This window comes from Gossypium hirsutum, chromosome A13, assembly GCF_007990345.1.
Source record: "Gossypium hirsutum isolate 1008001.06 chromosome A13, Gossypium_hirsutum_v2.1, whole genome shotgun sequence".
NCBI classification, from domain to species: domain Eukaryota; kingdom Viridiplantae; phylum Streptophyta; class Magnoliopsida; order Malvales; family Malvaceae; genus Gossypium; species Gossypium hirsutum.
The window spans coordinates 12,858,338-12,873,251 of NC_053436.1; the positions used below are offsets into that span (position 1 = coordinate 12,858,338).

At 33.8% G+C, this 14,914-nt stretch overlaps 1 protein-coding gene across 1 annotated transcript; it reads left to right on the top strand.

Moving 5' to 3' along the window:
- The first annotated feature begins 13,473 nt into the window (after positions 1–13,473).
- Positions 13,474–14,546, top strand: LOC107894926 (transcription factor MYB14). The gene is made up of 3 exons (XM_016820094.2): positions 13,474–13,679; positions 13,793–13,922; positions 14,008–14,546. Exons 1-3 carry the CDS (start codon positions 13,547–13,549, stop codon positions 14,513–14,515), a joined length of 771 nt encoding a protein of 256 aa, XP_016675583.2. The 5' UTR covers positions 13,474–13,546; the 3' UTR covers positions 14,516–14,546.
- Positions 14,547–14,914: the final 368 nt, after the last annotated feature.

Below are 14,914 nucleotides of genomic sequence, written 5' to 3' on the forward strand. Positions count from 1 at the left end.
GTTTGGCCATACTTGTATCTAGATCAAGGTATGTTTGAGGTTGTGCCATGAGATTCATGCATGTTTTTAGTTGCTAGCTTGAGTTCTAATTAGCCCATGGTTCAAATCTTTGCCATGTCATGGGGATGATATTCGGCCTAGGTGGATTTTGTGTTAATGCCATTGCATGCTAAATATGAAGCTTGTTAATGATGCATGTGATGGTGGATTGATGATTCTTGAATCTTCTTTTTAGCATTTTTGAGTGAGCACATATGTGCATTGGTTGCTAGATGGAGAAGAATCGGCTAGCAAGTTGTGTGCTAAGGCCGAATATAATTTTTGTATATTAATGAGTAATGCATGTGTTAAATTGATGGAAAGGGAGAGGATGCTTTACTAGTGTATATATGTGTGTATTAGCCAAGTTTTGAACTTGAAACAAAATGGTGTTTAGTCAATACAAGTAACCATACTTGTAGAATGTATTAAGTGTTGCAATCGGCCCCAACATAGACATGTATGTTCGGCCACATGAATAAGTACATAAGCTATGTGTATGTTCGGCCATAGGTAGCCTATTGATGGCTTTAGCTTGACTTAGAAAATTCGGCTAAGGGGAAATATTAGCTAGTATGTTGAATTCGATTCGTGATTTCGTACACATGTGACTCTAATGTCTAATGTATATATGGGCTAAGTACCTCGAGCTTCTCTTTTGATGTTCGAATGAATTGTATTAAATTGCTTGATGTGATTAAAAATGCGTATGACCATTGTGTATTTGAGCTAAAAGGGTGGCCATATGACCTATCAAACTCCTTGTCATATTCGGCCATAAGCTAGCAAAATGAGACTTTAATGAGTTAAATTTGTTTGAATTAGCTCAAGAGCTTAGAGGACCCCAGTTGGATAAGGGAAAGGAAAAAGTGGTCGAGTAGCCATCGGAATCGTTCGACAACATCCGAGGTAAGTTCTTGAGTAAAAGAGCTTAAATTATGATTTGATTAGATCATGTTTTAAGCAAATCAAAATCATGCTCTTTGTGTGTGGCTATTGAGCCGAAATTGCAAGAATGATAAGTGTCTTGTGTTTGAGTTTTGCTAACGAAAACGAAATACGAATGTGCCATGATTTATTGTTAAATGTGCATGGTTATTTGAATGATGTCCAGGCTAAGTCCCGAAGGCTTTGTGCTAAGTGACCATATCCGGACTAAGATCCGAAGGCATTTGTGCGAGATACTAATTCCGGGCTAAGCCTGAAGGCATTTGTGCGAGTTACTAAATCCGGGTAAAGTCCCGAAGGCATTTGTGCGAGTTACTATAACCGGGCTATGTCCCGAAGGCATTTGAACGAGTAGCTATATCTGGTTAAATTCCGAAGGTACGTGATTTGGGAATGAATGATCTTGCTGTAAAAATTTCAGTTAATACGCTTGAAACATCCCAACATTAAGGTATGTTTCGTATGTGCTTTGAATTAGTTGAGCCCTTACAAATAAGTATTCGCTCAGTTGATAAATGAGCTACCGGCCTTTGGCTAAGTTGATCTTTGTGTATGAATAAAAGGGTTGGTAATGTGAAGTAAGTATGATATTGAAAAATTGTGCATATGAAATTATCCGTTTAGCTACATGAATGCTATACTTTTGTTGTGCTGGAATCCCTTGCTCAAAACTTACTAAGCATAAATTGCTTACTCCGTCTCCTTGATTCTCTGTTTTATAGATTTTGGTTCTCCAGCTATCGGACTCGGGATTTTGAAGTCGAAGTCGCCCACACTATCAAAGCCCCCCCTTTTGGTACAATTTTGGTTGAACTTCGAAATGGCATGTATAGGACTACCCTTTTTGTTGGGGGTCATGGACCCTTTGGACTTGTATAATTTTGGATAGCCATGCGAAAATGGCTTATATATGTTTGAGTATAATGTTATAATCATTTGGTATGGATATGGTTATTGAGAGGTGTGGATATGCTTAACAAGGATTGGCCATGGGAATGGTTAATCACTATCATAATTTGTGCTATTTATGCTAAAAGGGCTAGTTGAATCATGGAAACTATGAAATAGGTAAAGTCTACCTTAAAGACAGATGCTGACAGCAGCAGTGATGTAGATTTGGAAAATCACTAAAAATAGTAGGAAGGGAATTAAATAGTGAATAAATTATGTAAACGAACCTTGATGAATCTATTTTCATAGGAAAGTAACGAAACGATCCTATGGACAGTATGTTAAGAGATATTCAGGTTCTCGTAAGACAGGGCCAGAACGGTTTCTGGATTCCCTGTTTCGACTTTGGAAATTCATTATAAATTAACCAGAGATAATTAGGAGTCATGCCATATATGTATAGATTCCTATTTGAGTCTAGTTTCTATAGAAATAAACGACATCAATATTGAAGCCTTGTACAGGGAGATATCCAAGTCGTAATGCGCAAAGGTCAGTGTAGTCGATCCCTGTAACATGGGATACTTTGACTAATAAAATGTACTAATTTGCCCAACCAAAAATTCTAGAAAAAAATATATAGATGGGAATATGAGTCTAGTTTCAGGGAAAATTTATGGAACTGGATTCCGAGTTTCTGAACTCAAGATATGATTTTTAAAGCGACTACTACGCAGAATGGCAGTGTCTGGGAAATTTTTTTTTAGTGGTTTAAAGTCTGTTAACACCTCGTGTTCGACTCCGGTGACAGTCTCGGGTTTGGGGTGTTACAGTATAGGATCAATTTGATTTGTTACATCATTCTTCGGGTGTAATAACCCTGTGTGCATGTCTGATATTTGCGTGAATGCAGAATATCATCTTTCTTTTCCTGAGAATGATCCCCTCTTACACTTGGATTGACATTGCTCGTCATTTGTCGAGGTTGTATCACCAAAGAAATATCTTACCTTTTTGTTAATTGATACCTTTAATAGAAAATTCGAAGAGATAGCCACAATTTAGACTCCCCTTTCTCAAACATTTCCATCCCTTGGGTTTGGTGAGTTCTCAACAACAGTCTTGTTTCAGGTTCTTGTACTATTTAGAAGCCTCCCGAGTAATATGCAGAACTTTTTTTATGAAAGTATTATTGGTCCATTAATCGTTATTTCAATGCAAAATGCTCGAACAAGATCAAAACAATAGACAATAAGGAAATTGGGTAAGAGCACAGCTCAAAACAAATAAATTATTCAAAGATCGCAAATGTAATAAGTAGGCAATTAACTCAACATGAATAAGTTAATCAGAGATAGCAATGCAATATGAAGGAAGTTTATTTGGAGCATATTTTGAAACGAATATAGTAATCAAAGATAGTAAATTCAGTGTGGGTAAGATGAAAACTAGGTGCCCCAGATATCGCAGCCCGAGCTTCTCTGTACAAACTTCTTGAGGTCCATTTTGAGCTCAATACGTATTTAGGGGATCCGGAGTACTTTGTCGATGCCCCGAGACGTAGCATACTTTTTCATTGTTAATTTAGGCATAGCAAGACTGTTGTGTGCCCCACTTTGATCCAAATTTGAGCCGCCCTTTCCAGGTTTTCGACTCAAATCCCCTTTGGTTTCAAGGCGCCCTATGCGGGTTTTCGCCTTGGCCTCTCCTTTTCTTTTCTTTTCTTCTTATTTTTCTTCTTCTTCTTCTTCTTCTTTTTTTTAAGGTCTCAAAGCATCTTTTGAGGGTTTTCGCCTTGGCCTTTCTTTTTTTTCGAAGTCCTTTTATGTAAAAAGGAACTTTTCAACGCCAGGTCCCTCTCGTGGAATTCTCTAGGAAGAACCTTTCTAACGTAAGCTTGCATCATTCATTTCTGGTACATTGGGCCATGTCATATGGCTTTCAACCTCCTTTCTTCAAATTCAACTAATCATATCGGGATTGGATCTATTTTTCCTGATCTAACTTCAGCTAAGACTTGGCCAAAAGAAATCTTATTTTCAAAACCGTTTCTATCCCACTAAGCAGACGAACAATGTATTGCCCCGGCGAAGGTTCTGGCCGACGTTCAATAAGTATAGAGGGTAAATGGTAACTTATTTACGCCAATCTCTACAAGCCTCAATTATCTTCCATGATTTTTGCTGCGTCATGATATGGCATCTGATGTTTGAACAGATTGTCAACTTTTGACATTGAATCTTTCTGATGTTCTTTATCGGCACCTAATCTCCCTTTTTTCTTTTTCTTTTTTTTTTGAAGTTCGATGACTATCGACTTAGTAACATTGGCATATGAAATGGCTTTTACCCATTCTATGAAGTAATCGACAACCTCAAAGATGAATCGGTATCGATTAGAAGCTTTTGACGGAATCAGCCCTATAATTTCCATGCCTCACATGTAGAAAATCTTGTGAAGAAAATGAGGAAGCCTAAAAGTCTTGTCTTCTTTCGTTTGGCATTCACAGCCTGACTTATACAATCCCCTTCCATGGTGGATTAGTAGCACTCGAACCTCATGATTAACCTAGCTAACGTAAAACCATTAGCACGCGTCCTCCTGACACTCATATGGACCCCTTTTTAGCATCCACAGACCATAGTAGCCTAGGCATATCTTGATATGATCATGCAAAAAATATCTTTGCATTCTTGACATCTTACTTTGTCTCTGTGGTGTTATATACTCCACTCTTTATCTCTTTCTCTTCTCTCAGGTTCGCGACGTCCATTGTCCCTTTGTAAGTTAATATCTATTTCTCATCTTGTTCTACCATCCTTAACAAATTAAGAGAAAGGCTACAATCTCTATCATCTTCAAGGTCCTGAGATCCCTCTAGAAACATATCTTGCTTAAAAAGAGACTCGAAATTAGTGACAGCGTCGCTCACGTCATTGATATCTGGAGACCTATTGTAGGTACGAAGGTATATTCCAAATAATGATTCTAAGGATGATTATTTGTATGGTATGATCATGAATGAAAGAATCTAAGGATAATCATTTGTACAGTATGAAATGAATAAAAGAATATTTACTCAAGATAATAACAAGCATGCATTTCATTGAAATAAAGATTTTGGGTACAAGCCTATTTCACAAAAGGATCCTTGTTGCTTCTAGGCTTAAAACAACAAGTGTGTTTTGAATATTACTCTAGATTAGCTCTAAAAATACAAGGATATTTTTTCACAGTCCCATTGTTTAAAACTCCCTAAGTACGTAAGGGCAGAAGCTTGAAAAAGTCTACTCCCTAGTTTCTTCTTCTGGTACGTCGTTAATGTTTGGATTCCCCAATACCAGGTCTTACATTAGAGTCCTAAGCTCGATGTACCCTTAAATCTCATGCCTCAATCCATCTTAGAACTCATAATGTCCACCTCTTTAATAGAAAGGTTGGATAACAGATTTCCCGCTCCAGAGGGACCATCGAATTTCACAATACCCAATTTAATAAATCTTTCGATTAGCTTTTTAAAAGAGGTACAGTTCTCGATGGAATGCCCTGTGATTCCCTCATGGTATTCACATTGGCCGCTTGCATCGTACCATTTAGGGTATGGGGGCAGTATAGGTTTCATGTAAAAAGAAGATACAACATGTGCGTCGAACAGAACGTGGTACAACTCTCTGTACGTGATTGGAATGGGCGTGTATTGGGGTTTTTCTGAGTTTGGTCTTCGATTATGTTCTTGCCTTGGGGAGGCCTGATGGCTGGTGGTTACCATCCTTGGCTAGCTTACTATAATCAGCTCCGAACGACCCCTGCCATACCTACTCGTGCTATTTGCTTTCTTTTCCTTCTTCTTCGGGGCCTTTAAAGTCCACTCTCCTTTTTCCTTCGTTTCCGACAGAACAATTAGCTTGGCTCGATTATCTTCCGGGTTAAAACCTGAACCCATCGAGAAGCTCAACAATGCCGATGTATCCTTCTGATATTGGTGTTCGATAACAAAGGGTACCCCTTGCATGTCTGGTTGGGTCAGGACACTTATTGGGGTAAAACCTAGGGAATAGATGATCTCTTCATTATCATCCTCGCTATTGATCACTGGGCCACTCCTTTTTTCAAATTCTCCGGCCAATAACTGGGTTAACTGGCCCATAATATTTCTTTGGAGCTCTAGCATTTCTCGCATATCTCGTTGAATTTTGATCAATTGCTCTTGCATCTGTATTTGCCTTTGCTCCATTCTCTTCAACTTTTGGTCCATATCCTTTGTCGGTTCTAAAATAATTTTACCTAATTAAGGTCATTTTGGGAAACTCTAATCAAATGATGCAATGCAATGCAAATGATGCAATGCAAATGTAAATGCATGGGATGAATGCAAAGGAAAGAAAGATGTTGATTTTGAATTCAATTCCTTTAGAACAACTTTTCTATAAAACAAATTCTTTTTCATAAAACGGATTACGTATACGGCCTTGCTTTCGTATTCCAGGCGAAGGCACTGATCCCCTTTTTTCGTGAAAGTCAAATCTCGCAAGCTTCCAATGCATGCCTCTACTAGCTCCTTTTTGCTTGATCCAGGCCACGAATTACTATCCTCGCAATGTTGATTAACTCCTTTAAGAAAGTCGGGACGCGACGGCTTTTGGATAATCTTTATCAGCTTGAATCCTTAGGTAAAGTTTTGTTTTCCTCCAAAAACTGTTAGCCTTCTTCTGTCATGTTCACTTGGACCAAATTCGGACAATCGTATTATAATCCGCGTTATTAAGAAATTCATTTTCTTATGAAAAACTGTTCTATTTAGCAATTGAGTATGAATCAACGCCTCCTTTCTATGATGATGTAATGCAATGCAGTCATGAACAAACAAAAAACAAAACACGTTAGTACAGAAATAAATAACCAACAAAGTACCTAATCGGGTGATCACTAGGGGTTCGGAGTGGCTCTACCTAAGGTAAGCTCCTAAATCTCTCTATATATGGCTCGGTTCTAAAGTAAGGGTACCCGAACCAGCAGATTCCTCGATCCTCACCCATTATAGGCTGATACGGATCGAGTTCAGTTCAGGGGAATACATTTTCCTATGACCATGCGGAGATGAAAATCTCACGAAATCATAGGTACGGATGTATCCCGGAAGTAATCTACTAGCCCATGCGGAGGTGAAAACCTCACGAAAGCATAGTTTCTTACTCCCACTTAGAAGGTGTGACCACAGCGATCATGAAATGCAGTATTATTCTAAAAGCTCGAACCATAACAATTATACGAACAAATGCAATCATGATTTTCAAAACAAATTTTCAGTTTTTGACAAAATAACAGCAAATAATCAATTTTATGGCTTGACTCTCTCGATAGTCCCCAGCAGAGTCTCCAAGCTGTCGAAACCACCCTTTTTATTTTAAATTTTAAGGTTTAATGAAAAATAGACGAGGATCGACTTTTTGAAAATAAAACGTAGAGTCGCCACCAATCTTTTTGTTTAGGTGAGATTGGATCACCTAAGAATTTGGTTATTTTAATAAAACATTTTTGGTTTACTAAAACAACAATTCTGGTCTATGAAAATAGGAGAAAATGGGCTTGGGAGTCGGTTACGTATGAGGAAGGATTAGCACCCTCACTACGCCCAAAATTGGTACCAAATCGATTAAATACTGTCCTTATATCTAAAATTTAAAGATGTTTTTGAAATGTGGTTCTTTTTTAATAACATTCGAGTAACCCGAGTTGGTTGCCAAAACCTTCTTGTTTCGACGTCCGAAAGCTTATAATTCAAAAATTACAAAAGGATGCCCAACTATTTGGTCCAACAAAAAACCAAAACCCAGCACAATAGGGCACGATTCCTTGAATTTCCAAACATTGAACATTGCCTCACCTTATAAAATACGAGTGAAATTTCGAAGAGATATTCGATTATTTTGACCAAACGGGAAGTTGCTACCCAGCATGATAGGGTACTATTCCCCGAATTGCCAAACATCGAACACTTCTTTCGTTTAAAAGGGCTTTTAGAAAACGTGAATGAAATTCCGAAGGGATCTTCGATTGTTTAGACCAAATGAAAAAAAAAAGCGCAACCCAGCACGATAGGGTACGATTCTCAAATCGCCAAACATCGAACATCCTTTGTTTTGAAAAGTTTTTAATAAACATGAGTGAAAACCTAAAGGAATATTCGATTGTTTTGAGCAAACGAGAAATCACAACGCAGCACGATAGGGCATGATTCTCGAATTGTCAAATGCCGAATATTGCCTTCATTTTAAAGAATTTTTTAAAAGGCATGAGTGAAATTTTGAAGGGATATTAGATTATTTTAAGCAAACGCGAAATTGCAACCCAACACGTTAGGGCACTATTCCGCGATCGAATTGTCAAATACCGAATCTCGTCTTTCTTTTTAAAGGATTTTTAAATGAATACTTATAAAACTAGCTTAAAACGTATTAATGCATTTTTTGAAATGAGACGAAATTAATCGTAAAAATTTGAATTTATAAAACCACATTTCATAAACCAAGTGAAAAACAATAATATAGGATAACGTACACACCTAAGATACAATACTTGATGAATGAAGACAATGTGTCTTATTTAAACAACTAACAAAACAAATAATTAAATAAAACTAACCAAAAATATAACCTAATTTCAAAAATGTACGGAGAATAATTAATATAACAATACAAAACAATGAATAAATAATATGCAACAACAATGTATGGCACCATATAAATCAATCAACAAAACACGTACAAAACAAAATAGAGTTTAGAAGTTGGTGTGGTATACAACATTTTCCAAAATAATGATGAATTAATGAACACATAATATATAAGTTGACAAATTTGCATAAAGACTAGGGATATATATAATTATTGAAATAGATATTATAGAATAAGAGCTTGAATCAAATTATATGCAAAATATTTTAAACACAAATTCATTTAAAAATCGACAGTGTACATGATAACTTAAATAATATATATAATATGAAAGAATTAAAAATACATGATAAGATATATATATATAGGAAATAAGTGGTAAATAAAATGAATATATATATGGTTTAAGGTAGATATATATATATATATATATAAAAGTATAAGATACATAATACGAAAGAGGAATCTTAAATGGGTAATAAATAAAAGATTTTAAAATAAATAAATAAAGTTTAAGAATATATTTAAAATAAAATATAAATAGTTTAAAATATAATACATAAAAGGAAATCTGAAATAGGACACTGTATATATAAAAAGGTTTATATATGAGTAATATATATAAAAACGTTAAAGATAGAGAATGTTAATATATACATAAAAGTTTAAAATAATAATATACAAATAATAAAACTCACAACAAATAATAAAACAATTTTTAAAATATATATGTATAAAAAAAATATGTAAAACAAAATGTATATAAAACTATTCAAAATGAGTGACATGAAACAGTTTAATACAAAGTTTAAAATAACTAAAATGGTTTTAAATAAATAAAAAGGTTTAAATATATACGAACAAGGGCTTGATTGACAAATAGAATGCAATTTTAAGGTCCAAATTCTAAAAAGGCGAACACAGGTATATAAAAAGGGACTAAATCAAAATCCAAATAAAATTTTAAAGGAGAATTCGGGTATCAAAATATAACAAGGGATCGATTTGAAACATGCGAATAATGAGTAAGGACTAAAGTGGGGAATAACCCGCCCTCCAAAACGCGCTGTTTCAAACGGACCTCATTGAAACTGAAATGAAATTCAAAGGCATAAATTAAGAATAAAAAAACAACTGAATTAAAACATAATAAAATATGGAAGGACTTTATTCGAAAATAACCCAAAATCAAAAAAAAGGGATCCCCGGCGGGTCGGGTCACGCGCATGGATCATGGCTTAAAACGGCGCCGTTTTAAGGCCATTGTAACTGACCCAAAACGACGTCGTCTGTTTGTCCTACAAAAGCAAAAATTTTCTGAAAAATATCAATCTTCTACCCCTTTAAAGAAAAAAAAATTGAAACGCTCCTAAATGCTCTCAAACCCCTTCGTCTGAATGCTGATTCCAGCGAGAAAAAGGGGGCACCACGGTGGCAACGGGCGAAACCCAGGTGAGATCTTCGTTCTCTCTTTCTCCCCCTCTTATATTTCTTTCTTTTAATCCCTAGAAAAATAATGGAAATCGATGCAAAAAAGGAATGAATAAATTGAAGGTAAAGGCACCACCTTTAAAAACTTTTGCTTTTCTGATTGCTTTGTAAATCTATTTTTTGTATTCCAGTATGTCTAATATATGCGTATTGCCTCCTCATTACAATGAAAATAAGGCTTTTATATAGCCGAAAATAAAAAATAGAAAAATACAAAGAATTTCCTCTCTATTGTTTTTCTCCTTGCTGATTTTTTTGCTGTGCTGTTCTTGTCTTCATGCAGGTACGAATGTACGGAGCTTGGTGGTCGTACGGTGCTGTGCTGGCAGTGAGGACAAAGGGCTTCTTGGTGGCTACTGCAGCGCGCCTTGCTGCTTAGGGTTTGCTGTTTGGCTAAACCTATGTTTAGGTTTTGGGCCATTGGGCCACATTGTAAATGGGTATTTGGGTCTTGGCTTAGTTGGGCTATTTGTAATAGTTTTGGACTGTTATAAGATTTAAATTTTGGTCTTGTATTTGGGTTAATATCGGACTTTTATTATTGGGTTTTTATTTTTTGTTTTTGGTTTGTTTGTAACGGGCCGGGTAAATTTGGCCCACTACAGTAGGTATGGTGATTTCTAATTTTATAAAATGAAATAATTATTTCAAATATAATTATTATTTTTATATATAAAATATTTCAAATATCATTGTTTTTTTTTCTACATTGTGGGTATGATATTTCAAATATTTTTATATGTGAAATATTTTAAATACACATACAAAAATATTTACTACACATATAATATAGATTGAAAAATAAATATTACACATATAAAAATTATATGTACTAAAAATAATCATATTTGTAATAATTATTTGATTTTATGAATAAAAGAGTTATTAATTAAAAAGATAAATTAAAATTAAAAATTAAAAATTATTATGAATATCTTATTAAATAGATGTCCATCATAATCAAGATAAAGTTTTGATGTATTTTAATAGTTATTAGAATTAAATCTCTATTTTTTTATACTTCTCATACCTATAAATAAAGACTCTAATGAAATATTATAATTATACATTTGATGAATAAAGTACATTTTCTGTTACTTTTATAATTTCTCTACTCTTTATTCTCTCCATCTTTTCTTTATTTTATAACAAAATCATTTTTTTTAATAATAAGATAGAACTACTATTAACCGCAAGCATGCCCGTCAAATGATCTGTTAGTAATATAATATTCCGAATGATCTTACTCGTAAAAGTAAAAATTATATTCTGTGAATGCTTAGCTTATATAAGAAATAGGTGATGTCAGCTGCTTTAACTCATACACGTTTCCTTCTCTAGCGTCACCCTAGAGATAAATATTATTCAAAGTACAATTTTGGAATATTAAAGAGCCGATGGAACAGATAGGGTTTAAATAATTCAAGCTGTATTTAAAAAAAAAAACATTCTTCTGTATGACATGCCACAGGTAGTTTGTGTACATTATCAAGTTTCAGTTCAAGTATAATTATGTGAAGATGAAGATAAACTCCACATGAACCACAATGGCAGAGAATAATCAATTCAAGAATGGGAAAGACTGTATCTAACACTACCTCATGCTATCTGTATTATTTTTTTAATAGTTTAATATTACATTAATATTTTTATTATATTTTTATTCTGAAATTAAAATAAAATTATTAAGGTAACATTAAATTACTAGAAATGAATAAAATCCCTCTCTTCGAGAATGTTGGTGTCGGATAAGACCTTTTACCATCCTATGATCAGTTTACACCTGGCTACAAGCGTAGTTATCAATTGGTTTTTATTATTTATGTTATTACCTTTTTGTGGTTTGTTAAGATAGTACTTAAGTTTCCCTGTTCAAAAGTTCATTTCATTTCACACACTTTGGTCCACAAGTGATGTAAAATATCAGCCATCTGTAAATTTGGCCGTTTACATATAAATTCATACCTCTCACTTTCAATTTTTAAATAATAGGTTAATTTTTGTTATGAATTTATTTTATGTATTTTTTTAAATTTTGAGATCTAAACGATAATCGTTAAATTCGTAAAGTTAAATTTTGTTTTTTCTAAAATCTTATGCGAACCACAAGTGTTCTTTTCTGTTTAACTGTTTGAGCCAAGTCCTATCTAGATTACCTAATAATGTCAATTTTAGAACTTAAACTTTGTCAAGATACCTAGGGAAGAAATCTAATTCCATTTCTTTCAACCATTTATTGGTAAAGCTTATATATGTCATTTTAGTTGATAGATTTGACAACTATTGAATTGAAATTTCAAAATTCACAAAATATAAAAATTGAAAATGATCAAATTAGAGAATATGAACTAAATTTACAAGTTATACATAGTTTAATTAAGACGAATAACAGAACTTAACCTAATAGTTTTGACTGCAATTACTTAAATTAAAATTGATATCCTAAAACTAAAAATAATATTTAATAACTAAAATTAATCAAACTAGATAATCAACTTCCAATAAAAGATAAGTGTTACATCAAAAAATAAAAGTAATAGAGTTCTTCACATGGCATTATTCAAGAGAAGAGTTATGGACTTAATAGATATGAAATGAAAATGAGTTAAGTTTATCCTGGCTGGATTAAATTAACTAATTACTCCTGATTATCATGTCACTTCTACAATTCAACATAAAAATTATTAATTACTTTGAATAATATGATTAGAAGAATGGGTCAAGTCATTTTATATTAGGTCAATATTTACAAATATATTTCTTTTTCTCATATACGAATAGAAACTATATAGCAATACATATATCTTTAAATACAAATGTGGACATCGATTAAAATAAAGCAGAACTGCCAGTCAACTACATAAAAAAAATCAAAGAGAAAATATAGTAAAAGTGTTCATTTTAGTTTGATTATGAATTTATTTTTAATATTTTGATATCAAATGTATATGGAATGAGTGTATGGTCGAACCCCAAGTTTGGGTCATGTTTAATTGCACGTTGAGTGAAGTATAAAGGGTAGGAAAGTAAGAGTTAGGAACCAAACAGGAGGAGTCATGATTCAAAGAGACATATTATAAATGACCTTCACCATTAACCTCTTAACATGTGGGTGGATAAGATGCTGCAACGATGTTCATTGGAGGATTCTCTTTACCATGCTAGAAATTTCCCTCTCTATCTATATTTTTATTTTACCAAGTTGATGTCCATCATATCTCATGTGACATTTCTATGAAGTCTCCTCGTTCACTCTTTTAGCATTATTATGTAACCCGGACAGCTTTGTCATTATTCAAAGCTCTATACTGTTTAGCGGTAAGTAACATTAATTATAGAGGTTGCAAGTCCATATCACTAATGTAAACACATTCAATTTTCCAATCTGGGCTATGAGTATATAAATGAAACCCTATATATCCAGCTAACTGTGCTAGGAAAGTTGACCTTGTACAGACAACATTTCTGTAATAGAAAGAAGTTAAAGAAAGAGGTGGTGGAAGATGGTGAGAGCTCCCTTCTATGATAAAAATGGGATGAAGAAGGGTGAATGGAGTGCTGAAGAAGATCACAAACTAAGATCTTATATACAAAGATATGGCCATTGGAACTGGCGCGAACTCCCGAAGTATGCTGGTATGATTTTATGTAGAAAACTATAGTTCTTTTTTTCCGCAATAAATTCATTTCTAGGCTTCAATCATGTTATTTAAGATTTTTTTTTTTTTGGTTGTCTAAATTGTGTATAGGGCTTAAAAGGTGCGGAAAGAGTTGCAGGTTAAGATGGATGAATTACCTCCGGCCTGAACTAAAGCGCGGCAACTTCACTGAAGAAGAAGATGCATTGATCGTCAACTTACATGATGAAATGGGAAACAGGTAAGAATATCCAATTAAACCATCATCATTATAATATTGCGTATTTAATTAAGAATATTTTTAACCTTATGTGTATATATTACAGATGGTCCACCATAGCTAAAAGTTTTCCAGGACGAACAGATAATGAAATAAAAAACCACTGGCACGCTCATCTAAAGAAACGTACAAAGCGTGATGAGAAAGAAAAGTCCGATTGTTGGCAAAGTGAAGCCATCCGGAATGAGAATATTTGTGAAGGTGAAGGTGAAGGTGATAGCAATAGCATCCTTGTTGATACTCCCAACAACATGATCTTAGAGAGTTCACCTTTGTCTCCAGCAACATCTACATGTACTGAACAGTCCTCCTTCAGCTCCGGTAGTGCATCTATGTTCAGCTTCAATGTTGTTGGCGGCTTAGAGGATAATTGCCTTCCATGTTCGGGAACATATGAAGCTGAAAGCAGTGGAGATTTCTGGAGTCAACCCTTTGTTGCAGACAATACATCATCCTTGGAAAAGGGTGGATTTGAGATGCTTTTGGAATATGAGGACATGTATCATGACGATTCCGCATATTTGCTTTACGAATTGACGCAAGGATGGATATAAAGTCGGTTTTCCAGTTTTTTTTTTTTTAATTCTAACATGAGGGTGGACTTGGATCATGGTACATTTATATATAATTAGGATAAAAACAATAATAACAATAAAATTAAAATTAAATATGGTAGGGTGAGATAAAAAATAACTAAAAATTACAGGTATGTTAGTAAGCACTTGGGGTTAAATTTTGCGGGTTTTTTCCATTTTAGATCATTTATTGCAAATCATAATAATTATCATTATCAAATAATATTTTCAACGATATTTAATATATTTTATGGATACGTTTTTGTAATTGATTTAATATCAAAAAAATATTTTTATTGTGGAGTAATATCTTTATTACACTCTGGAGTAATATTTTAATTTGTTTATTATAGACCAAAATAATTTATTCTCTAGATA